This window comes from Ursus maritimus, unplaced genomic scaffold (assembly GCF_017311325.1).
Source record: "Ursus maritimus isolate PB19 unplaced genomic scaffold, ASM1731132v1 scaffold_13, whole genome shotgun sequence".
Classification (NCBI taxonomy): Eukaryota; Metazoa; Chordata; class Mammalia; order Carnivora; family Ursidae; genus Ursus; species Ursus maritimus.
The window spans coordinates 38,567,323-38,594,105 of NW_024423675.1; the positions used below are offsets into that span (position 1 = coordinate 38,567,323).

The 26,783-nt window shown below is 40.7% G+C and overlaps 1 protein-coding gene across 6 annotated transcripts in view; it reads right to left on the reverse strand.

The window, feature by feature from the left end:
• The window catches only part of EPB41L2 (erythrocyte membrane protein band 4.1 like 2), a 208,537-nt gene that overhangs the window by 64,592 nt on the left and 117,162 nt on the right, over window positions 1-26,783 (reverse strand). For all 6 annotated transcript variants that reach the window (XM_040627795.1, XM_008691101.2, XM_008691106.2 and 3 more), the window contains 2 exons: window positions 18,602-18,706; window positions 3,277-3,319 (listed from right to left, as the gene is read on the reverse strand). In XM_040627795.1, coding sequence (XP_040483729.1) covers window positions 3,277-3,319; window positions 18,602-18,706 — 148 coding nt within the window. The remainder of the gene's footprint in view (window positions 1-3,276; window positions 3,320-18,601; window positions 18,707-26,783) is intronic.

The following is a 26,783-nucleotide window of genomic DNA, read 5'->3' on the forward strand; positions in this document are numbered from 1 at the left end:
TTTAACCACAGTAGCTCTACATGCCAAATATTCCCTACTGTTTAAAAAAAAAGTATTTTAATATTTGTACATTGTTGGGAGAAGGGAGGTAATAATTGATCACTATAGCTATTCAAGAAATGATTAATGGGCTATCCGAAGAAAGGGAAAGAACAGAAACATCGCAAAACTTTAAGACAACAGAATTATTCCCAGGTTTTATGGAGTGGGTATAAGCATACTCATCATATATAACATATGCTTGGCTTTACTTTACCACAAAGAATGAATATAGCAAACAACCATGTCAGAAATGGCTTATTCAAAGTTAAAACATTACTATCTGTACATTAACATTTAATTAATGTTTGATTGGTCAATGCTTTGGATGGCTTTAAAAATAAGAAAAGAAAGAAAAACACAACTCTGGGCAGAGGGCAGGTATTATTTTCCTACAGGAATCCAAATAATTCCACTAGCAGAAGTTAGGGTTGTGCTCAAAGTTCACAGTATTTCCAAATATAAACAAAAGCGTGTGCATGTTATTTCATTCTATCCATATTTGAAGGCCTCGTGGCTGCTTTACTTTATGGACTTGAAGAAAATCTTACTGAGTCCCATTCTCTTTTCCAACGTGTCATTTTGTTCTTGGCTCACCATCAGTATATTAACTTTTTTCTCACTCCAAAGTCAACGAATACTCGTCGAATGGCTACTGGGAACACACAGGCACTTGTACTGCATTTAGGATCCGTGCATCACTATTCCACTAATAAAGCCAATCCCGCATTTCCGTTCTGTGTCACACATTTAAAATACCATAACGGGATACAGGACTTTCCTGAAGAGCGAGACTTCCGGTCCTATGGCACATGTTGGCTGGGAATATGGGCTCTTCGTGGTGACTGCTAACCCATAATGGAGCAAAGTCAACACGGGATTGTCAGTTCTTAATGGATCCTTGTTTTCTGTTTCCCAGGTACTATCATGAGCACGTCCTTGCCTGGAGAGGACTACAGGGATAAGTTTCTAATAGAACACTTACATCTTGGCACTAATAATGTTAAACTGTGAATTAAATATTATCACAAATTCTCCCAGCGATATATGAACAGCCTATCTAGCTATGGCCCATTTATATAGTAATCTCATGCAGGTCTTATTCGTGTACATCGGAGGAAAATTTTAAGGCAAAGTTTAAACAGGAACTGAGAAGCTGTCAGTTTTCAAAAGTAACTGAAGAAAGGTTAACATTTACTATGCCTATTACCTGGAAAGTAACAATCAAAGTATAGCAGTGGCTGGGTGAAGCTAAAATTAACAGTTCTTTCATCCATTTTAACAGGAGCAGAAAGGAAGAGGTAAAGGTAACAGCTAAAACTTCATCTCCTTAGCCTGCTTTCCCCATCGGGCCAGCACAGGGTTCCATTTAGACAACTAGCTCCAGTCGTCCGAAAAAGCCAAATCCTATTTGTTACTGTTATTCCTCTTGCCAAACCACAAGGGCAAAAGTCCTGAAAGAACTCTAAAAAAAACTTCACAAATAATCAAAGCACAAGACCGTGATTCATAATCAGCAGGAGTCTTGCCTTCGAAAAATTAGGAATCGCCATGGCTCTCAAACGAGTGGCACACAAACGTAAACAAATGCCGGAACAAGACCGTAGGAAACAAGTCAATGGAACATCAGTCACGTTTCAGAGCTTATCCTGTTCTCTCTGAGGTGTGGGTCACTTGGCAGGTCTGGTTTCAGAGAAAGTGAAAGAACCAAGCATCCGTACCTTTTGAATTCATGTACTCTGCAGAGCATAGAACTGTACAAAAGACAAAGGAAACATTCCAAGGCTCTGTGGTACAGTTTCTTCCATAATGTCAGCATAATGCTTACGTGTCTAATTACTCCTTTTCTTCTTTCCCCCCTTTCCGTTATGGACCAAGCATAAATGGATGAAACACTAAGACAATAAATGCAGAGGGGAAGAGAAGGGGGGAGGGGCTGCTGGAAAGCCAGCGGTAATAACAGTCAGGGTGACAAACCATCCCAGTCTGCTTGGGATTGTTAGTTTCAGCATTAAAAGTCCTACATCCTGAGAAACCCCTGTCCTGGGCCAAGCAGGAAGGTCATTCTATTCAAAGATATTTTCTTAAAAAAGGAAAAGAAAGATGAGTCTACAAGGAGAAGAAATGGGAAAATAAGGTATATGCTCAGAATTTTAAAAGGGAGCAGAGAAGAAATGATAGGAAAACGACCAAAAAGATTTAAGGGAGAAAGAAAAAGAAATGAAGAAAACAACCGTGGAAAACCTAGTATGAGACAGGAGGGAGACGGTAAGTGACAGAAGGGAAGCGTGTTCCAGCACGCTGACGTCAGGAAAAGTAAATAGGTAAGGGATGAAACCAACGGTACAAAGGGTGTCGTGCAGGCCGGCACTCAGAGAAATGGTTTCTCCCTGGACAGCTCCAGGGCCCACAGTCCAGAAGGGCTGGGGAGAATGGTGTTCTCCTGTCTAAAACTTTCAGCTCTTCATGGTTCCCTACCTTTTCTGGTCATTCACCCACCCTGAAGTAAATTAAGTATCCAGATCCCTAGCAGAGGGTTTTCTGTGGCGATGATGTTTCTTGGCACAGATATCCTAAAGCCGGCCACAGCCAAGGCCACCTGCAGAGGCAGAACCAATGCCCGAGCTGTAGCTGGTGAGGGGGACACAACTCCAGGCACTTGTGAGTCTACCATGACAGCAAAAGGGAAATGCTCGCATGGGACCGGACGTGCAGACGCAAAGAGCACACAGAGCGGCCCTGGACAGCAGAGCAAAGGAGCAGAGAAGATGATCGTCACAGAGACTGAAAGAGATGGCTCTCCTGCCCTAGAGTCTGCACTCCAGGACGTTTAGGAGCAGAGTATCTACGCCTCTGGGGCCAGAGATGAGCCCATTAATTAAACCAATTACACACTTCCAAAACAAAGTAGACAAAGCCATCGTAATTGGTTGCCTGGAGTAAAATTTACATCAACAGTGAAAGTTACAGACAGCAGCTCCTCATTCTCCGCCCCCCTCCCCCAGGAAAGGTCAGGTATTACTTCATAGTGGTAGACACTGTGAGGGAATATTTACCATGTATAAAATGTATAAAATGAAGTCACGATTCTACAAAAATATTGTTAGGATCCCCAGCTTCCTTTACGATATAAATACACTCTATCACTAGTATTCTAGTCTACATTCCTATGAATTTTATTAAAGACAGAAACAGATATAAAGATGAACTCAGAAGTATGATTATGTAAATACTCACTTCGCAGCTGTCTCTTTATTTCTTTCGCAGGATCTAGCCAGTTCTATAAGAGGAGGGGGGGAAAAAGGTTAATTAAGCCATAAAACATATTCCAGAGTCCAAAATGGAATAGTTTACAGTTCACATATTTAAGTGTAAACATAAATTCCTATTCCAAGCAGCTTTCACCTGTTAACATTCCACTGGGCTAAGTATTGATTTGTTTTTTAATATGTGTGTGTGTATGTGTGTGTGTGTGCGTGTGCGTGTGCGTGTGCGTGTGCGTGTGTGTGTGTGTGTGTTATAAGTAAAACACTGAAACACTTTAAAGGTGGGGCTCTTGGGCCTCATTTTCTTGGATCTGAAATCAAACGTCTATCCAAATGATGAGACACAACGTATCTCCATGTAGTCTGTATTCTGTAACAGAACTGCCGGCAGTCAGCCCCTGCGGAACCTGAAATGAGAGCTCGGGCAAGGACAATAATTGGCTCTTCAAAGTATATACACCCCAATCCAACACAATTATCTCAAGTCCTCAAGCCAACTTCTAAACTTTCTTTATCCCTGAAACTATACAATTCTATGGAGAAGTACCATCAGATTGGAGCTGATTGTGTCCTTCCTGCTTTTCATGTAACATCCTTTTTAAACTTCACGCCAAGTGGGAAGTCAAATCATAAGGAACTCCCTTTCACTTCTGCCTTTCTACCCTTTGAGAAAGTTGACATATAAAGATTCTACGAAACCATTATAATTTCTTAAAGCAAAAATGACCAAATTTGAACTACTAGGTTCAAACCATCTAAGGACATTAAAAATTTCTCTCTCCAAGTTATCAGCAAAAGACCCAACCAAAGAAAATTTTATATATACTTTTTATTTTTTGTCTATATTTTTTTTTTTACTTTCTTTGACTTCCTCAAGTCAAACCTCTCAATTAAAGTTCACCCTATTTTATCTTCATTAATACAGGAGAACAAACATTTTTTAAGATACACTATACCAATTGAAATAGTTGAGTTTTATTTTTTTTAATGTTTTTTTATTATATTATGTTAGTCACCATACAGTACATCCCCGGTTTCCGATGTTAAGTTCGATGATTCATTAGTTGCATATAACACCCAGTGCACCATGCAATGCGTGCCCTTCTTACTACCCATCACCAGTCTACCCCATTCCCCCCTCCCCTCTGAGGCCCTCAGTTTGTTTCTCATAGTCCATAGTCTCTCATGCTTCATTCCCCCTTCTGATTACCCCTCCTTTCTTTATCCCTTTCTTCCCCTACCGATCTTCCTAGTTCTTATGTTCCATAGATGAGAGAAATCATATGATAATTGTCTTTCTCTGTTTGACTTATTTCACTTAGCAAATAGTTGAGTTTTAAACAACGTGGAGGTTAGAGGTCCTGACCCCCACACAGAGTCAAAAATCCACATATAAATTTTTAACTCCCCAAAAACTTAACTACCATAGCCTACTGTTGACCAGAAGCCTTACCAACAACATAAACAAGTCAATTAACGCATATTTTATATGTATTATACACTGTATTCTTATAATAAAGTAAGAGAAAGTAAATGTTAAAAATCATGAGCAAATACAGAACTGTCTTGTATTTATTGAAAGAGATCTGTGCATAAGTGGACCCACACAGTTCAAACCCGTTATTCAAGAGTAAACTATAATTGGCTTTACGATAAATAAGTTTCATTCATTCCAGAAGTATCCCAAATAACGTAACATCTGTGCTTAAACAGAATTTTCTTCAGATATATAAAGCAAATAATCAATATGTTCGTTGTTAAGCAGAAAATAACAGCCTACTGTCTTAACAATATATTGACTTAGTACATGAGAACATTAACTTCTATTAAAAAGTAGTCACAGGAAGCTTTGAAAACAAAGCCTCATGGACCCCAGTGGGTTTCACTACAGCAAGGATCCAAGGTGTCCGTGCTCTGTTTGAAAACTGGTGATATTCAAACGTCTCAATAAAGAACGACCAGAGCTTGGGTAAGTTTCATATTACTGGTGTCCCAGCTGCATGGCCCATTGATGCGGAGGGCCAGTGGGACGCTCCAATGGTACCTCCAGTGCTAAGTTGGGGAGCAGCTCGAATTCTCCCCTTAGCAAAGCGCCTGGCATTCAGTTTCCTTGCCCTGCAGCTGCTGTCCCCACAACAGCTGGCTCACAAATGGCTGGCTATGAGGAACGCACAGGAATGAGAAAAACACATCATTCAGTCTCCAGCCCAGACAGAGGAGAAGCTGGGGAAGAGGCAAAGGAGGGTCAGATGTGTTATGGCATTTCATCCAAGGAGGCAACGACCACAGTAAGGAAAATGAGTCAGAGATGACGGCTGCTAAACTAAAAGGGGGGGGAGACCCTCAAAACATGAACACAGAGAAAGAAGGGAGTAGAAGGGAAATGACTTCACTGGTCTTAAATAACTAGACAGACCCTTCGAGGTCTTTGGTTTCGTTATGTGACAGTTGATACGGATGCCTCCCGCAGAAGAAGGTGGAGGAGAACGGCAGGAACAGTGTCATCTTCTGTGACCCCAAGGAATAACCATGTGTCCCAGTCACTCGGCACCTTCCACTCTCACCTGCAGCCCCAATCCCTTGTACAAATTCCCTGCTGGGTTTCTGCACAGCATGGAGTCAAAGAGCTCTACAAACCCAGAAGAATGAGTGCGAGGTTTCCAGGCATCAGCCAGCCAAGTTCAGATGCAGTGTCACTCTCCCAGCTACTGTCCACAGTATGGCCAGCCAGGATACTGAAAAACGGAAGTGGCTTCTTCCCCTTTTTCCAGACCCCCCGCCCACATACTAAGTGGACTGAGTTTACCTGACATGATCAAACAGCGGCAGAAGGGACTCCCGCCACTTGCCTACTGGTTGTCCCTTTGCTCACCGTGCTCACTTCCACACTGTGGGCTCCGCTCCCGCCGAGGAGTCAGGAGGTCTCCCCGCTCCCACGCACAACTTTGCAAGGGTAATCACAGACCCTATCACTTGTATCCTCCACGGTACTTAGCAGCTTTAGGCAACAATATGTACTAAATTAATAGCTGTTGACTGATACCTGCCCACTGCCATGCTCCAGTCATCTTAAAAGACCACATGTTATAGTATTTTTATTAGAGTTGCTTTTATTTGAATAATTAGCTCTGATGAGTACTAAGATCTTGAGTGGCATAGAATTTTATCATCTTGGGTCATAAATTCATAAAAAGACAAAAAATGACAACGTGACTTTTAAAAGAAATACAAATCTCTGCATTATCAACTACAAATTAATAACAAATATATAACAAATAAATATTTAACAAATAAAAATAAACGTCTTGGTTTTGACACTTGAAAAACGCTGGATGGATCAAGAAGCAGACACAAAAGGAGGGAAAAAGACATCCGAGGAGGACATAAATGTATGCGGGTATATGCGTGTGCATGCTCGGAACACACGTGCACACACACACACATACACACCATGAGAGATTATGGTGCAAAATTTCAATTCTTTTAAAGATTTGGCCACCACATACACAGACTTTGGAATGAGAGCTACATGGAGTCCAATTCTGGCTTTCAGAAATTCTGTGGCCTTGGGCTCATTCTTTGGCTTCCTTAAGCCTCAGTTTGCTCAATTCTAGATGAGGACCACAATATGTACCTCATAGGGTAGTTCTTTTCAACCATTCCTTCAAATGCTTCCTGAAAAGTTAAGTACAAATGCAAAGTACTTTGCCCAGTGCCTTTAACAGATGGGCTTTTCTGCAATGATAAATTGGCCTATCACCTTTGATATATATCCCTTCTCCACACAATTTTATATTTCCAAAGGTGATATGTTACCTACATTAAAGAAGTTAATATTTATATGAATATTTCCATTCACAAAAAATAACAACTCAGACACACTATATTCATGGGCCAGATGAAACGAAAATCAGACCCCTTTTCCTCAGAGAAAACTGTCTGGATAATGTCATCAGCCTTTATGCTGTCCTACTATAGGGAAGACTCCTCCTGGAAACAAAGGCAACACATTAAACAGCACAATCCCTTCTCATGAAAATATTTACCAGTATGACTAATCTGTACACGTCTATGTATGTGTTAAAATAATATCTAGCTTTACTAAGTTTTGCTTGGTAAGAATCCATCTGGCAAATTTGTTAAAAAGACAGATTTACCTATGGCCCACCTGAAACGTTCTCCAGGGAAGGGGCCTAAGAATCTCTATTTTATTTTATTTTATTTTATTTTATTTTATTTTACTAGGCTTCGATTTAGTTAATACAAGCGAGAAGCAGGGGGAGTGGGAGAGGAAGAAGCAGGCCCATAGCGGAAGAGCCTAATGTGGGGCTCGATTCCATAATGCCAGGATCACGCCCTGAGCCGAAGGCAGACGCCCAACCGCTGTGCCACCCAGGTGCCCCAGAATCTCTATTTTAAGTGACAGTTTCAGGCAATTCATAATCAGGCAAGATGGGGATTTTTCTCAGGGTCTCCCAAACTTTAAGTTACAAGCAACAATGCAAAACTAAGAAGAGTTAAAATCCACAGATTTTAATAAAATTTATCTTGGCTTCTTAGAAATAAAAGTACAGTATTTGGGCAGCTACACTTCAGGGCAGGAACATTCATTCACTCAGTTTGGTATCCTTCTCCTCATCTTCCCCTTTTTACCCCCACTCTGTACCCAAAGTATGAACTCAATACATATTTATTTTCTGAATGAACATCAGGTAAACCAAGGAATAAAAATTACAAGGAATCCTACCATAGGCTTCCAACAGAAGTAAACCAAAATTAAAATGGGGTCCTAGAATCCAGTGGTATTGAATCATCTTAGAACATGAAACTGGAAGATTATGAATCAGCTGGGGGAGAAAATGATACATCATACTTTCACTAACCTCTAACAAATTTAGCATTACCATCAATTATGAATGTAAGAGAAAAAAGCCTGGTTAATATCAGCAGTACCTTTAGCTTTGTCACTCGTGGGAATCAAAAATATTTCCATATGCCACAACAGTTGTTGCAGATCTTGAAATATCTCTTATGCTAATTAATATTTTGAAATCACTGGAGGGATTAGATGTTGATGATTATCCCAAATTTAATGAATATTTTGGGAATGTTATTTATAGGCTTCCTTTATAGGCCTGTGTACTTTTATTATACAGTTAAAACACTGTTCTGAGAAGCAGCCCACAGAATTCACTAGACTGCCAAAGGAATACATGACACCAAAAAAAGGCTAAAAACAAAACAAACACCTGCCTTAGGAGGTTACAGAAATCTAAGGAGCAAAGCAAACATCCGTACACATGTTTCTTTTTGCACTGAAGTCCTTCTGTCAGTTCGAGAAGCTCCCGTTTACCCTACTCCTGATCACTACAAATCTTGGTTAACCAAGTCTTCTCTACAGCATTTCTAATTCCCGTTACCAGAAAAAAGGTAAATAAAAATGACTTTCAATTATCCTCGAACAACAAAAACATCTAGAAAAAGAGGAAACCTTGATAACAAATCATTATATTTAGATTCATACGATGTTGGTGCTTGGAAAAAACTCAGAGCCTGTACAGTCTAAATGTCCACGCATAAAGGAATGGCCTAATTCCTACCTAAATGGCTATGGCTGTTGGCACACCTCTGGAACCGTGAGCCACTTGGGCTTATTAGGGCCCCTTACTCCCTTGGCTTTTGTAACATTCCAAACTTCTACAATTCTGTCACCTCAAAAGAACATCTGATGCCCTACATCAGTGCCTCTCGAACCTTAAAGGTTTACCTGAGTCCCCTGAAGATCTGGTCAAAACGCAGATTACAACTCAGTACATCCCCCATAAAGAGCTGGAATTTTCCTTTCTAACAAATTCTAGGTAGTGCCAATGCTGGTGGCCCCTGGACCACCCTTTGAGCAGTATAGCCATAGATTGCTTTTAATGTCTTTTCCCAAAAGTCAAAGGTAGAGAGACCTTTTTCAAGTCCTTTAACTGGCTTGACAGGTAGATACCCAGCCTTTACTAGCTAAATATTCTATTGCTGACAGCCCCTGCAGAAAACCCCAGCAGATCACTGCCTTCGACGTACCTATGTAGAGGTGTGTCTTCGAACTCCGCCCCATCACACTAAACAGCTGTAGCCAATACTGACAAGCCCTACAGTCTAGTCCACCATGGGCTAACCACTTTCACCTGACACAGAGGAGCAGCCAGGCCCATCGACCTGCAGCAGCCCATTAGCGGTCCTCAGTGGGCTGCAGGCCGCTGAGCAGAGCAGACCTAGATCCGGACCCACGGCACCCTCACAACATCTACCTCCAAATTCCTTCCCCCCAGGAAGAGTCACCTCGTCTGATTCCCTTTCAGGCTGGATGCTAAGACCCCAGAGCTGGAAGTTTTCCAAAATGCTTAGCTGTGCCTGCCTTCCTCACTCTCGGTGTTTGTCTGGCCAGATGAGAGGCATTAAATTCACCCAACCCTGTATCACCAAATGTTAAAAGTGTAAGTTTGCCTAAAATCTGCAATTTCCCTTAAGAATTTATAGCGCGGAAGCAGATCCCCTTTATTATACCTCTGCCTAAATTAGGTCTAACAGAACACCGCCCTAATGCTGGCGTTAGCAGAAAAGTTACAGGCTTTCTACGTTACAGCAAAATGTTCACTATGCATCTGGGAGAACGTGATTCAAACTTCTGCCTGTGGGATTAGAAGGTGCCACTGGACTGAATATAGAATTTTATTAAAGAATAGTTTATATATGGCAAAGAGTCTAATATTTGTATTTTTAGTTCTAGTTTCTGGAGGGAAATGGTCAGGCTATCAGACAAACACTTTAATCAATTTTCATAAAGTTAGCTGTGGATATCAACTACACTTCTAACAAGCTCCTCTTTCAATATGGCTTGAAACAAAATAACATAATCCCTGGGCCAGATGCCAAACTCTATTAACATCAAAAATTCAAGACAATATTTTTCCCTTTAAAGAGAGTCCAAAACCCTTAATGATGGTTCCAGTTAGACATGAATACAAGAACTATATGAACTTGAAATTCCATATATAAACGAGTAACATGTTGCTTGGTTCCACATATTTTTAATGGCATTTTCCATAGTAAAGTTTACAGAAAACTTCTCAAGAGACATTAAAAAGTTCTAACACTCATAATGATAGATTTTCATACTTAGAGTAAATTGAAACACTTCCAACTCAAGATCTCACAGTACAACACTAAAATTGAAGGAAAGTTTAGATTTTCTCTCCTGGAAAATTTTCATACAAATAACTATGGCTTTACCTCACTTTCAATTTATGTTGAAATAAGTGAACTGAAACTTCTATAAATACAGATAATATTCAGCATGAAAAAGCAAGCGGCTTAAATTCCTGAACCCTGTAGTAGCCTATCATTGAAACTACAGGGGTTTCAAACACAATAGGACTGATTAAGCTAAGTTGATACAATGGTAATAATATTCTGTGGAAAAATTAGGACATCATTCAAATCTATATTAGAAAAATAAGAGTTCTCTTGCCTAGATGTCTTGAGGACTGAATTTTGTTTACATCGGCAAGAAGGAATAAAAAATTATGCAGAAGTTATGATTATATATGAAAAATATACTGCCAATTACATGTGAACATTCATGTTCTGTAAAGTTTGTATCTCAGAAAGGACACCCCACTGTTTATTCCCTCAATATTCTACGGTTAAAGCCTAGATAACACAGCGTGTGTCTAACTGTACGGGCATTTTCATCTCCCACTGCATAAGAGAAACTACAAAGTAAAATAAGGAATTAGGAGTTCCTTATTTAACATCAGCATTTTTTGTCAGTGAGGATCGTATATAGAATCTCTCCAAACTTAACTTTATACTTAACTTGAATAACTTAATACTCTCTGCCTCAAGGCCCTGAGCCTCTCCTGGACTCCGGCCATCCCTTCTCATGCTGAGCTCAAGGTCCTGTCATCACACAGAGCTCTCTGCCTCGTCAGACTTGATCATCCCCCTCTCAGATACAACCTCTTCCTTCCTTCTAAGTTTTCTACCCATTCATTCTCACTGCTCCCGCTCTTCAGCTGCTTTGCACTTTCATCCCTTGGCCCCAGCCAATTTCTCCCCAACTATGAGCCCATTTCAGCTTCAGTTAGGTTCCCTCCTGGGTCCCGTGAATAATCAGCTGGATTACTATCCCAGTAGCAGCTCCAGTTTTCTAGATCTTCTGTCCATCTTACCGTAACCACTGAGAACACACCCAACTGGGAACCCCCCACCCCCCGCCGATATTCCATTTCCCCACTATTACACCCAGGGTGCCGACGGTCCACACCAATATATTCTGTTGCCACCACAACTGTACGATCTCCAATCCCGGCTGGACGGTCAACAGCAATCCACATACCTGTCCTTAGTCGTCTGCCTCTCTGGGTCTCCACTGCGACCTCCTCGTCACCCTTAGCAGAGCATTCCGCCCTCTATTTCTCAGAGCTTTGAGGCCATCCTTCGCCTGACAAAGACTTACTTCCAGCGGCACCACTCCTGAGCTTACTCAGGGGACAAGGCTGCCCGCTTTATTCAAGGCTTAGGCTCTTCTTGACTTTGGAAGCTTCCATCATCATCCCTTTCCTCTCTCTCCAATCTCACCCTTTCCTCGGGCATTCCCACAGCCAAAGTCAAAGTTCTTTCCATCCAAGCAAATCTGTCAACCCCCAAAATCCTTAGTAAATGCACTGCATGGTCCTATATGACAGCCAGCAGTCACAAGAGACTACTTAAACTTGTGCTATTGAATAAAATTTCACTTCACTTCCTCAGTCACCCCAGCCATATTTCAAGAGATCAACAGCCATCGGTGGCTAGTGGCTGCCATACTAGACAGACAGAGCCGGTCTAGAACTTCTCACCATCACGAAAAGTTCTATTGGACCGTGCTGGTCTATATTCTCTTGTATCATTCTCCCACCTGTCCTTCTCCTCATAGCCAGCTTTTCTTAAATAATAGTTTCTACCCACTCTCACATTTTTTTAAAGACTATTTGAGAGAGAGAGAGAGCATGAGCAGGGGAGGGCAGAGAGAGAGAGAGGGAGAAGCAGACTCCTTGCTAAGCTGGGAACTCAGGACCATGACCTGAGCCAAAGGCAGACACTTAACCGACTGAGCCACCCAGGCGCCCCATCCCACTCTCACATTCTTTACTGTTAACTTTCCTCAGTCCTCACCTACTCCCTGATCCCCAAACATCATCTAGCCAACAGCCTACTAGCATTTCCAATTTAGCAAAATGAAAATGAGATTTTCTCTCTGCCCCCAACCCCAAACTGCTGCTCCTCCTCCGTCCCTGTGTAAAAGGCTCCAACAAGCTCTTCGGCGACCCCAGCCCCAAACGTGGGACTCATCCCCCCACCCTCCATCGCCCTCATGCCACAGACATGATGGGCCACAAAGTCATCTACATTCTCTACTCAATATTTCTGTCTCTTCGTCTTTCCTCCTTATGTCTCTGCCCTAGTTTCCATCACCTCTGGACTAGACAACTGAGCTTCCTGTCTCTGCTTTCAGTCCCCTATAATCTCCCTCCACACCACCAACAGGTTACTCTTCCTGAAATGCAAATCTGATCATATCACTTTCTAAAAACCCTTCATATCAGGATAAAAGTTTAAATTCCTTAGCACAAGATACAAGACCATCCAAAAAATGTTCTTTGCCTAGCTTTCCCAGGATCATCAGCATTCCCCACAAGGCCAGCCGAAATTAGCCTATGATCTAAGTTAACACCCTGTGCTTGCTGAGAAAACAAAGCCTCAAGACAAGTACCCAGCTCCTCCTTCCCATGCGCCCCCTGCTCACAGGGCCCTCCTATACAGACACTCCTGAGCCGCCACAGCTTCCAGCCTGTCAAACAGCCTGAGATCCCTCACGCACACAATAGCTGGAGCTCTTCCTTTCCTTCTGTGCAGAATGTCCCTTTCCTGCCCGCAACCAGAATACTGGTCACAATTCTCAATTTCTAAGATAGAATGTGAATATAGAACTCCTAATATCATTTCTAAAATTCGTGGATTTGCCTATATACAATAATATAAGTTTTTGGGGCCCTTGTGAGCTAATAAAACTTAAAAGCGTCCCCCTGCTAGTCACTAACGAATGTCCAGCTGAAATTTAGGACAGGGAATATTAAGTTGTGTCATTGAACTAAGATTAGTAGAAGCCTAAATACTTGGATAATATTAGCCTACTATGCTCAGAAGGTTTGTGTCCCCCTAAAATTCCTACGTTGAAATCCTAATGTCCAATGTGATGGTACTAAGAGGTGGGGCCTTTGGGAGTAACTGGGTCATGAGGGTGGAACCCTCATGATTGGGATTAGCAACCCTGACGAAAGGGGCTCCAGAGAACTCCCTCGTCCTTTCCACCATGTGAGGACACAGCAAGAAGGCACGGTCTGTGAACCCGGAAGCAGATCCTCACCAGACACCAAATTTGCTGCTGTCCTGATCTTGAACTTCCTAGCCTTCATAAACGTGAAAGATTTGTTTTGATAAGCCATCCAGTCTGATATTTTTGTTATAGCACCCCAAATGGACTAAGACACTGACCAAAAAGTTGATCTATTTTCTGTCCCCAAATATGTGAAGGATAAGGTTGTATCCCACCTACTTAACACAGCCCATAATATAACATCCTTCAGTATCCCACATATAAACAGCAACAGCACTATTTTTAAACTGGGAAGAGTGAAACCATGGCATAGCCAGTGAGCCTAAGTGGTGGGAGTGGGTGGGTACATGTGTGGGTACATGTGTGGAGTGACAGTAAAGAAGATTCGGTAGCAGAAAAATAGGATTCCTAGTTGTATATTAATCCCCCAGCTGATTCTGACAAGAAGGAAAAAGTTCCTTGGGGAGCCTGGGTGGCTCAGTTGGTTAAGCATCTGCCTTCAGTGCAGGTCATGATCTTAGGGTCCTGGGATCGAGCCCCATGTCAGGCTCTGCACTCAGTGGGGAGTCTGCTTGTCTCCCTCTGCTCACTCTGTCTCTCTCTCTCTCTCTCAAATAAATAAACAAATCTTAAAAAAAAAAATTATTTACCTGTCTTTCATTACCACAACTTCAACTGAGGCCACGTCCTGCTTTGGGTGAGCAGTGCTGCTCAAATCCCCCTCATCCCAGGCCCCTGGCAGCCCAAGCCCACCCACTTTAGGTCTCTCCTTCCTTAAGCAGCATTCTCTCCTAGCCGTCCTCACCGTTAATACCTTTTCCTATACAGCAGTAATCAAAATTTAATGACTACGTAACTCAGTTTTTCACGGTCTCCTCAAATGGAACACAGGCGGGGACATCCATGAAGGCGGAGTCTTTGTCCTACTTATTGCTCGATTCGCAAAAGGACCCTGGTTTGCATGCAGGGAATTTTTTTAACCTAAAGTTTACCAGCTTCACTGTTTTTTAGTATACAGTTCGGCAGTGCTTACCATCTTCACGGTTTTTAGTATACAGTTCGGCAATGCCTACCATCTTCACTGTTTTTTAGTATACAGTTCGGTAGTGCTTACCATCTTCACGGTTTTTAGTATACAGTTCGGCAGTGCTTACCATCTTCACTGTTTTTAGTATACAGTTCGGCAGTGCTTACCATCTTCACGGTTTTTAGTATACAGTTCGGCAGTGCTTACCATCTTCACGGTTTTTAGTATACAGTTCGGCAATGCTTACCAGCTTCACTGTTTTTAGTATACAGTTTGGCAATCTAACTATATTCACATTGTTGTGCAGCAGATCTCGAAACCCTTTCATCTTGCAACACTGAAACTCTATACCCATTGAACAACAGCTCCCCATTTCCCCCCCCCGCCCCAGTCCCTGGCAAACACCACTCTACTTTTCTGTTTCCATGAGCTTGACTACGGATACCTCATATAAATGGAATCACAGTGCTTGTCTTTTTGTGACTGGCTCATTTCACTTAATGTACTGAGGGTTCATCCACGTTATAGCATGTGACAGGATTTCCTTCTTTAAGGCTCAATAATATTCCATTCACCACATCTTGTTTATCCAATTCATTCATCGGTGGACACTGAGTTGCTTCCACCTCTTGGCTACTGTTAGTAATGCTGCAATGAACATGGGTGTGCAAATCTCTCTTCAAGATCCTGTTTTCAGTTTGTTTGGATATATACCCAGAAGTGGGATTGCTGGATCACATAGTTCTTTTTATAATTTTTTGAATGACCTCTGTACTGTTTTCTGCAATAGCTACACCATTTAACATTCCCACTACCAATGCACAAGGGTCCCAATTTCTTCATATCCTTGTTAACACTTCTTATTTTATATTTTTGCTAGTGGCCATCCTAACAGGTGTGAGATGGCACAAAGGCAGTATTTAATAAATCTTTGTTAATGTCTAGATAGACTAAGGCTACACAGATAAAAGCATATGGAGTTCCTAGAGTAATGGGAAGAAGTTCCTAGAGTAATGGGAAGAAAGACTGACACAAATAAGATTTGTGCTAAATGTCTAGATAACAGCTGGAAGAAATGGTCAACTCTCCTTGAGTGGGGATCAGGAGAAATGGTGGTGGAAAGTGGTCAAGGTAAATCTCCTAGAGTAGAATACTTAAATCTTAAGTAGACAGTCAAATTGAAAAAAAAAAAAAAAAAGAGGAAGGACATTCCAAATGTAAAGAATAGCATGTTCAAGCAGATATGGCATGGACCAACAGGCTCGTGTTAGGAGAGAACTCTGGAGTGGAGTGAATCCAGCCTATATGTGGGAGGTTACTGAGACATGAAACAAAGGAAGTAGAGCCTCGTGAACCATACATACTAAGAGGGTTAAGACTGGATCCATTCAATGGTGCTAAACCAGGGACTGCCAAGATCCCATAAGCACTCCTGACAACTCAGTCTAGCAGCAGTGTGAAGCTTGATCCTAGGGGCCAGTGACCAGACTGTTCATCCACGTAGGAGGCTAACAACATAGCCAAAGCAAGCGAGGACAGGGGTCTAAACCAAAGCCAAAACTGTGGACCAAGAGAACTAGGAGAGGGATGTTAGTGGGAAGAAAAGACAGACCTTTTTGACTGATAAGCAATGGAAGGAAATGAAAGGAGTGGAAGGGACCAATACCCACTCTTCAGGGGACAGATGAAGTTTAAGGGGAAAATGCCAGTTTGCTTTGAGACAATTGAGTGCAGTGTCCAGTAGGCAGTTAAACAGAGTCCGAGGTTCAGGTCAAATATAGACACATATATTGGAAGTCATAAAAATAAAAACTAGTGAATCCTACTATCTAAATACCACTCTTTCTTATGTAAATCTAGGGCTGCAGAAATAGCAGATGTCTTTACGTAGCATATCCTGTTCCTACTAACAGAACGTGTTTTTCTACGTGTTTTACAATATACTAGATGGTCTCCCTCTCTCACAAATTTTAAATGCTCTTATGACTCTCCCTATATGTAATCTCAGGAAAAAGTAGATAATGATAGCTAAATTCCAACACTTTCTCTGACAGTTTTGAGGACCAGCAGAAGGGCATATGGTTAGAAATATTATCAAGGTACCTTTTAATTTCAGGTCTAAAAACAAAAAAATAAATAAATAAATAAATAAATAAAAACAGCACCTAGTTTATTGAGTCGAATATCTAATATGTTACTACTTCTGAGAAAAGTATTCTAAACAGAATTCTCATAAGAACACTTACATACTATTTTGTAGGCAGGCATGCAATTTAATTGTCTTTCGTTTAAATGTGGAACTAAACCACCAATTAAGTATCAAAGCTTTAAGACTAAGCAAATTGAGAAAACTTAATTTATATGTAATTATCACCCTTAATACCCTGCATTTCATTACCAGCACTTACAAACAATGACAGCATGTGGGCAAATAAACTTCACCGCCTATGTTCATGGACTGTGACAAAATGTTAGATACAAGAAAGTAACTTCTTTCACTGTTACCAAGTGCTCGGGCATCCTCGGACAGCACGATCTCAGTGCTTGGGCACCCTCGGACAGCACGATCTCAGCGAGTCTGTCCACAGCCACAATGTAATAGGCCTAAAAGGGCTTCACTCTAGGGTGCAACAGGACCAAACCTTGACCCTTCAGTCCCACACTCAGTATCTTCTCCAGCAGTTACATCCCCTTACTCAAAGTCAAGTAGGAGAAGAACAGTCCTTTCTTAACAAGGAGGAAAGAGCTAGAGACTGAATGGATGTGTGAGGGCCCCCCTCCAACTCATACATTGAAACCTAATCCCCAATATGACAATATTTGGAGGTGGGGCCTTTGGGAGGTGATGAGGTCATGAAGGTGGAGCCCTCATGAATGGGCATAGTAAGTACCCTTATAAAAAAGGATCAGAGAGCTCCCCATCCCTTCCACTTGTGAGGACACAGAAGGCACGACCTATATGAACCAGGAAGCGGCCTTCACCAGACACTGAGCCTTGGCATCTTGATCTTGGACTTCCCAGCCTTCCAGTGTTGTTTATAAACCACCCAGTCGATGGTTCTTTGTTAGAAATGCCCAAACTAGTCAACTAAGACAGAAGGCTGCAGGTTATCTGGTTAATTGCCAGAACGGATCAATAGTTCTCTCTTTAATTGGACTTATGAAACTGAGAAGCCCTGACATTCCCTGGAATGCTAATGCTTAGCATTAAGCGTTAGAGCACTCGAAGCTCCTGCTTAGTGTCTTGGGAAATTCCTGGAGCGGAACAATCTCAACACACTTGATGTCAGGCAGGTTGGCACAGGGTCCTGGCCAGCCAAATCCACCACCTGAGTCTACCCCACCTCCTTTTTTGCCTCCCAGTAACCCAACAGCAGGGCAGAGAGCACATTCACCCCCACACACCCCACACTGCTGCAGTCTGCAGAGCAAGGCAAATGCGCTCTCCCAAGCCTCCAGATAAGAACACATCGGTACTCTTGACATTCCTTCCCATATGCTTCCTTCCCTGCTTTTTAGGCATACTTAATTCCTAGCATACAGGTGAATTCGAGAGCTAAAAATTCAACATAAAAATTTTTAATTCAGTTCTTTCGGTCTCTAATAATTAACACAGAGTAAGACATTCCATTCTGTCTGCTTACCGTATTAGTGGAAAAACATAGACACAATGGCAAAAAGTGATAGGTGATTCTCTCTGCACAGGTTTTTAATATTTACCAAATTTCTACAACGAATATAAAATATGTCAAATTATTTGAAAGCAAAATTTTTTACTGCTTAAGAAAAAAAGATAATATTTTTCTAAGAAGATACAAATAAACTTGAAATCATTTCACTTACTTTTTGCTCAGGGCTTTCCTGAAATAAAAGTCCAAAGTAGTCCTTTTCCAGGAGATTGAGATGTTCGCACACTTTGTCAAATAACACTTGTCCTTTAGCACGTTTCTGAGGGAAAAGAAATGGTATCTTTACTTTTCAAGCATTAAAGATTCCATGAGTACTGTAAATAAAGGACTTCACATCAGATAACATTATTTAGCGTAATATAAAAATACATTTCCCAATCTTTTATAAAAGAGTGATTAATAACTTTTCACTTTAGACTCCTCCCTCCCCCCATCACATACACCAAGCATAAATTCTAGAATAAAAGCATGATCAAATATTCTGTTTTACTCCCTGCTCTACAAAAATATAAAAAGGACTCAAAAAGTAAAGTGCTAGGAGTTCATTTATTTTTAAAATAGTACAGAAGTATGTCCAAACTGCCTCCCTCAATTCCTCAAGGTGGCTTATGTCCTATTTACAAGGTATACTCCCCCAGGAAAATCATTTGGCCCTACTCTTCACTGTATCCTAACATGATTTATCGTATCTGTACTTAGGTTTGATTTCTGTTCCATGATATGGCAGAATAGAAAAAAATTTGCTTTCAATTCAAGCTTTTTCTTGAGAATGGTAGGACATTCACTCTTCAGAACAAAATTGTAAGATACCAGGTAATGGAACTGGGAGAATAAAATCAGCTGCCTCCAAGGATATGACATACTTTTTTGCCTTAAATAGTTTGTTGCATTTTGTTTTTTAATTTAAGAAACTGCTGGGGCCCCTGGGTGGCTCAGTCGGTTGATCATGTGCCTTCAACATGGGTGATGGTCCTGGGGTCCTGGGATCAAGCCCTGAGTCAGGCTCTCTGAGCCTGCTTCTCCCTCTCCCCCTGGTCATGCTCTCTCTCTCTCAAATAAATAAAATATCCAAAAAATAATAATTTAAGAAACTGCTATCAGCAGAAATGTAAAAGCCTTTGACAGCTACAGAAGAAAAGGTCATTGTCCAATCAATGGCAAAATATAAGGTGGTGACTCATTCCCAATTAAGATGCACACCCCTGGGCAGGCCCAACTGTGAGGTCAGGTCAGACACACGCCTCCCCTTCCCCCGCATCAATATAAACAGCCACTGGACCTCAAGTGAAAATTGAACACGCCCTCAGACATTTTCATTCTCAAGATGAATGCCCTTACACTACCAAAACGGATACTCATTCGTTCATCCACTGTGTGGAAATTAATGTCTCCCACAGATGTATCTTAAACAATGCAATAAGATATAATGGACATTTCAATTTCAAATAAGTACAACTCTGATAAGAGACTGCAAAAGATAGTCTCAGAGAAAGTCAATTCAAGGGCTGGTTTCTCTCCTCTAACCTTTTCTTCCTCCTTTGTGGAAGCAAAGGTGGAAAACTCATGCCTGAAAGTCATGCAAAGGAGAATCTGGAACTTTCATTATTAAACCTTTTACAGTAATGTTTCAAGGAGAAGAAGAAGAAGAATAGAATTACACCAAATAGTAGAGGCAAGAAGAAAAAAGCAACAGATTATTTCAACATAGCAAGCACTGTACTTTCACTGTATCACTAGAAATTCAGAAAATTAAGTACATTTAAAATAGATATGTGTTTATACGTCTGCATATTCAAAGTAAATAAAATAGAGTAGTAAGGTGGAGTATTGGATTCTGGATTCCAAATGCCAAAGTTCTACCTACATTTCCATTTTTTACAAATTCTGAACCAAGGACAAGACACTTTACGTCTATTTGCCTTCATTTGCACATCTGTGAAATAGGGTTATAGAAGCCACCACAGGGTGCAGAGAGTGCTGAATGAGCTGTAACACATACAGAGAGCTGAGAACAGTGTGTGTGGCACGTACTGCTTAATCAACATTGGCTCCTATTGTTAGAAGCTGGAGAGTTTTGTAACATGAAAAGTGACTAATTTCGCTTACACGAGATTTTGGCTTAAGCTTTTATAATGAAAGGTTCTAAATTTCGTTATTTGATCTGCACGCAATTATTAACCTATATAATTAAAACTTTGAGTTTAGAGGTATTTTAAATTAACTTTAAAGGAGAAGTTAATTCTCCTTGAGGAGAAGGGAACTCAAAGCATGACAGCTGGCTTTCTTATATGTACAGTAAGATCTATGGTCTCTATTTTATAGGAACCTGGAGTGGATGTGAAGAGATATGGTTGCAAATAATAGCAAATAATTTCTTTTTTTTTTTTGGACAGAGTGTGCATGTACACAGGCAGGGGAGGGGTGCAGAGGGAGAGGCAGACAGAGTGTCTTAAGCAGGCTCCATGGAGCCCAACACAGAGCTCAATCTCACGACCCTGAGATCATGAACTGAGTGGAAATCAAGAGTAGGACGCTCAACTGACTAAGCCATGTCGGTGCCCCCAAGAATATTTTAGAGATAAGCAATAATTTAAGATAGAATTAGTGAATTTTTGGACATCAATTTCAATAACATTATTCACTTCTGAATGACCAGTGAGTAGAAAACTGCCCATCATAATACGTGGTCAAAAAATACTTATTAAGTCACTGAAAAAACATTACAGTGTACTCTATGTAACATACTTATTTTTAATGAGATGACATTTAACTTATTCAGGCTCCTAATGACTGACCACAGCTACAATTTCAGCACCCACCTTGTTATTAGGGACTTTCCTTATCTGAGATAACAAAGTGAGCAACCAACAATGGCTCCTGCCACATCGATCCACTTGGACATCCTCCCCAGTGCATTTACAATGAGGTATAAATGACCCACAGGGGATGTTTTATCTACTATAAAGCAAAGATTAGCTTCTTATTTAGAAAGACACTAAAAACTCAACAGAAGCTAATAGAAGAAGTTGACGTTTAATCAGATCAAGTTCCCAAACTTTCATTTCTAAAAACATCTGGCTCTATGTGACAACTACTTTCAAATGAGCCTAACTACTGAAACCAGTTAGCTATCCATAGCCTGAAGAAATGTAACAGGATCAAAAGAAGAGTCATACTTGAAATTAGGGTAAAAAGGATTTAAGACAACTAATGTCTATGAACACAAACCTCAGTTCAAAGAGAAAATATATTCCAATAAAGGCTTAGAGTAAAATTTTATTAATAAATCATACTTTCTCACTGGTTTCCGTTTCAAAAATAGAAACATGCTCTCACAGACAGAATTCCCCTAAAGGATTAGGAGAAAAACACGCACAAAGCTCACCACCACAATTTGGCATCGGGACGCTGGGCAGCACGAAGGCAGCCATACAGGGGCTGGAGTCAGACCCAGTCCCTCCTTCCTTCGACAGCCTATGGGCACGTTACCATCTCCTTAACTGTAAAAGGAAATCACAAGCATCTCACTGCTCACTGTGAGGGGCAAATTCACCCAATGAGCTGGTACACTCAAAGGGCCAAACCAAGTGCCTCACTCGGCCAGCTGAATCCTGTCAGCAGCTGCTCCTTCACTTGCCCACATCCAACGAACACCAAAGTATCTTCTAGACGCTCAGATTGCTTCTCTGCTATTCTCTCCTTTCCTTCTCCAGGAAACAGATATTTTAAATGCTTGATTAGATCTTAACTGCACACAGATATTACTTAAGCTTCTATTCAGCATCTCTACCCTCCACGAACTCAATGTCTGGCTGGAAGACAAAAATGCAAAAATACTGTGGGACATGTACTGAAAGATGCATGTACCACGTGCTATGGCAACACCAAGAAGAGATGAGTAACAGGGTCAGAGAAAAACCACAGCTTCACCAAGACTGCGGCATTTTAAATGAACCTGAAAGGAAATTATTTTGGTCACAAGGCAAAGAAAGAGCATATTCAAAAGACCTTCTTTTTCCTTTTGGATGTTTATGGAGTCTGGTGGAGCCAAGTTCTCTTCAAAACACACTGGAGAATATAGTAAGATGAAAAAAAGTAACCCATCCATTTTGGACAAACCATACAGTATGCCTGCCAGGTATACTGTTCCACTGTCAAATGACTGCCAGAGCTTGCCAGGCTAAAAGGCTCAACATAGACTGATCCAGCATCTAATATGTATTAGTTCCTCTGTTAAGACATCATGAAAACAATGATAAATAAGACGTCGATGGTCCTGGAAAATTTATAGTCAAATGACAGAAAATAAAAAGGAGGTCCCCAAGGGAAAACAAAGTCCTATGAATCTACCTCTCTAGAAATAACGAGCTACCTGGCCCAATTGGTCCAAAGAATACTAACCAAGGACCTATGAGATAGCTTCATACAATAGCTCTACTCAAAGACAATATCTTATTCTGGGGATAAAGATTACCACATACAATCACATCTTCTCTCAGCAAGATTAAATACAAGATGAGTATGTGTGTGCGTGCATGAGCGCACCCCCCCACACACACACACACAGTTGTACGGCAGAGTGGTATAAACACAGAGGTGAAGACAGTGAGAAGGCAATAAGGGGAAGCCAAGGGTATCAGGATGCAGACTTCTAGTCGGCAAGCATGTTCCTTTGGTCCCACTAGTCCCATGAGATGTTCCATGTATATACATACCCACATCCCCCAAAAGGGGAGTAAGAGTGGGGTAAAGAAAAATTCTGCGTAACTACTACGCATCGCACTTCCTGTTTGCATGTAAGATATCCTGAGAAGTTCTATGGTGAAAAAAACTGGTTTCCCATCATTCAATCTGATGTTTCCCAAAAGTATTTGGCTAAATAAAGCACTAACTTATTTTAATACAACACTTACTAACTTATTCCACATCAGAATTACTGTTCTACAGACCATATCTCAAGAAAGGAGGGAGAAAAAAAATTACCATGATTTGGCCCACATGCAGATTTGGAGACTGGCATTAACATTCTTTATTACTATTAATATGATTTGTTAAACTTACACACACACACACACACACACACACACACACACACCACAGTTCACCCATTATCTTTTTTATTCAAAAATACCAAAAAAGAGAATTTGGTTTAAACTGATTCAGAATTGGATACGTCCAGCTGTCTGGATGAAGCAAATGGTTCCCAGATACAAAATCTCAAGAAATATAACCAAAAAATCAAGGCACACACAAGGAAACCAATCACTATTATTGAGTATTAGACGCAGTATCAGAATCAGATCTTCAGAGATTGTAAATAATGGAATTATCAAGTACAGAACACTTTACCCTGTTTAAAGAAATAAATATTATATAATACCAAGAAATAACTATCAAAAAGCAGATGCTGAAAAGAACCAAACAGAATATCTATAAATAAAACCTATAACAATAAATTATAATCCAAATGGATAGAGTTTGACACAGAAAACCAGTGACCTGGAAGATGGATCTTAAAAAATTACCCAGAACACAGCAAAGAAAGATGGAAAATAAGAAAGAATTTCAGACATGGAAGACAGAATTTGAATGAAGTCTATGTAGACCTCCTCATTCTAACTGAAGGGGTATCTGGCTGACTCAGTCAGAGGGGCATGGGATACTTGATCTCGGGGTTGTGAGTTCAAGCCCGCTGGTTGGATGTAGAGGTTACTCAAAAATAAAATTTTAAACAAAACAACAACAACAAAAAACCCCTCTAATTGAAAACAATACAGAGAATAAGTGAGAGGCAACATAAAAAGACATAATGGGAACACCTGGGTGGCTCAGTTGATTAAGCATCTGACTCTTGATTTCTGCTCAGGTGTAATCTCAGGGTCACGAGATCGAGCCCCGAGTCCAGCTCCACACACAGTATGGAGTCTGCTTGAGATGCTCACTCTCCCCACTCCTTCTGCCCCTCCCCCACTCAAATGAACACAATCACTCTCCCTAAAAAAAGTAAACTCTTTAAAAATTTTTTTAAAAAAGACATAATGGCTGATTAAATTAAGGAAACTCCATGGGTCTCAAATTAAGGAAACTCCATGGGTCTCTAGCCACATAAAATGAAATCCAGTACTCTACAGTCACTTTCTTCCATTATTTTATTATTCTGACTCATTAATATTCAAAAGGTTTTGACATTTTTAAAAACAATAGAAACAGTAAAGCCATCAAGACAAGAGGGAAAGAAACATGAGCTAAGGAATAAGGATTGACAAAAGTAAATTATAGCAGAAAACCCAGAGAAGTTACTCTTAAGCAACCTAAAACTGGTCTGCTTTTGGAAACTAATTCAAAAAGGCAAACAAAATAGCATACTTCTTCTTCTCTCATAAAGAAAGTATATCAGGGGCGCCTGGGTGGCTCAGTCGTTAGGCGTCTGCCTTCGTCTCAGGGCATGGTCCGGGGGTTCTGGGATTGAGCCCCATGTCAGGCTCTTCCGCTGGGAGCCTGCTTCTTCCTCTCCCACTCCCCCTGCTTGTGTTCCCTCTCTCACTGGCTGTCTCTCTCTCTCTCTCAAATATAAAATCTTAAAAAAAAAAAAAGTATATCAGATCATCCCATAGTAAACACTACATATAAAATGTAATAAGATGGAACATTTAATAAGTACTCCTGTGCAATCAGACTTGCCTGAGTGCGCTCTGCCAGCGATATGCACCCAGTGGCTCACAACTTCTCTTTGCTCTCACTCTGTTCACAACACACTCCACAGAGGATAATTCTCATCGTTCAGGGGAGAGAAACCAACAAACAACTTGAAATTGTTACTCAGAAAGATGTGTGGAGGTATGCCAGTTGAAACTGTTCTTTCTCCCCTCCCGATTCTGGTATGTACCCTCTTTCAGGACAATCACTGATTCTCAGCTCTACTAGAAAAGATATTGCAGTAAAATGCCAGTGAGCTAGATCTGAATGACAGCCCTACTTCGTAACAGTTATGTAACCGGAGGCAAGTTACTTAACTTCACCATGCCTCAGTTTCTTCTTTTAAAATAAAAATACTCCTTGTATAATATTGATAATTAAATGAGGTGTATTTAAAGTGCTTAATAAAGTATTTGACACTTTATATGGATTTATTAAAAGGCAGCTGAAATCACAGGACCTTTCTGAGTTGCTCTAAAAATAATTTTTAAATATGATTAAAGAACTTTCATACTTATTTCATCCAATCTCATTTCGCAAATGAGAAAACTGAGAGAGTTTAACCTACTTTTCAGACTGATTTCCTGAATTTCTTTTGAAGAACTGAATTCTTATTTGTGATATCCATAAACATTAGTACTCTATATTTCTATCCAGGAAGGCAATTTTTTTAAGGTTTTATTTATTTATTTGAGAGAGAGAGGATATACAGCAGCAGGGGAGGGGGGAGGCAGAGGGAGAAGCAGAATCTCAGCTGAGCGTGGAGCCCGATGTGGGGCAATGTGGGGATCAATCCCAGGACCCCAAGATCATGACCTGAGCTGAAGGCAGATGCTCAACCCACTGAGCCACCTAGGCACCCTGGCAATTTTCTATTCTCACTGTTTTGACTTTTTTAAATAAACAATTTGGATTCCATTGCATGAAAGAACTACAAATATACGTTTGTTAACCAAGCAAAAAAACAGAGATTTTGTTTTACTATCTGCACCTAAGATACCAATACAACTAGCTGTCATAGCACTTTGGGGGCATTGCCCCAGATAAAGAAGATTGTGGACTGGCCAAGACATACTCTAAATTTCTTTTTTACCTTGATTTTTTTCCAACTGTTAAAACCCTACCAAATTCTCCTTCCCTATGAAACCTATTCCAACCTCCCAATATTCATCTCTCTCCTTCAAGCACTTTACTGCACTTCTGTGGTACTTATTCTTATATTCTAGTCCTTTTGATACTTCGGAGACTGAATTCTTTAAGCAAAAAAGTATGTCCTACTTACTTTAACATCTCTTAGGGCAGCATTTCAGGGAGTAACTAGCTCGCTAGTTGGCCAAAATATATCCGTTGGATGGAATGGCTCAGTGCCATAATGCCAACCAGAAAGTTGGCAGAATTGAGTCTAGAATTCAAGCCTCTGGCTAGCAGTCTTACGCAATCTCCTGGATCCAGCTCATGGATTACCACCTATAGATACTCAAGGAACTAAACCAAACACACACTGCCACTACATTCTGGGAGAAGAACAGCCACAGACCGACATTTCACCTTCGTAATTCTACATTGCACTTAAACTCTTCTTTAGTCATTAGAACATTTCCAAATACTTCTTGAGAACTAGAGGAATGACAAAAGCAGAA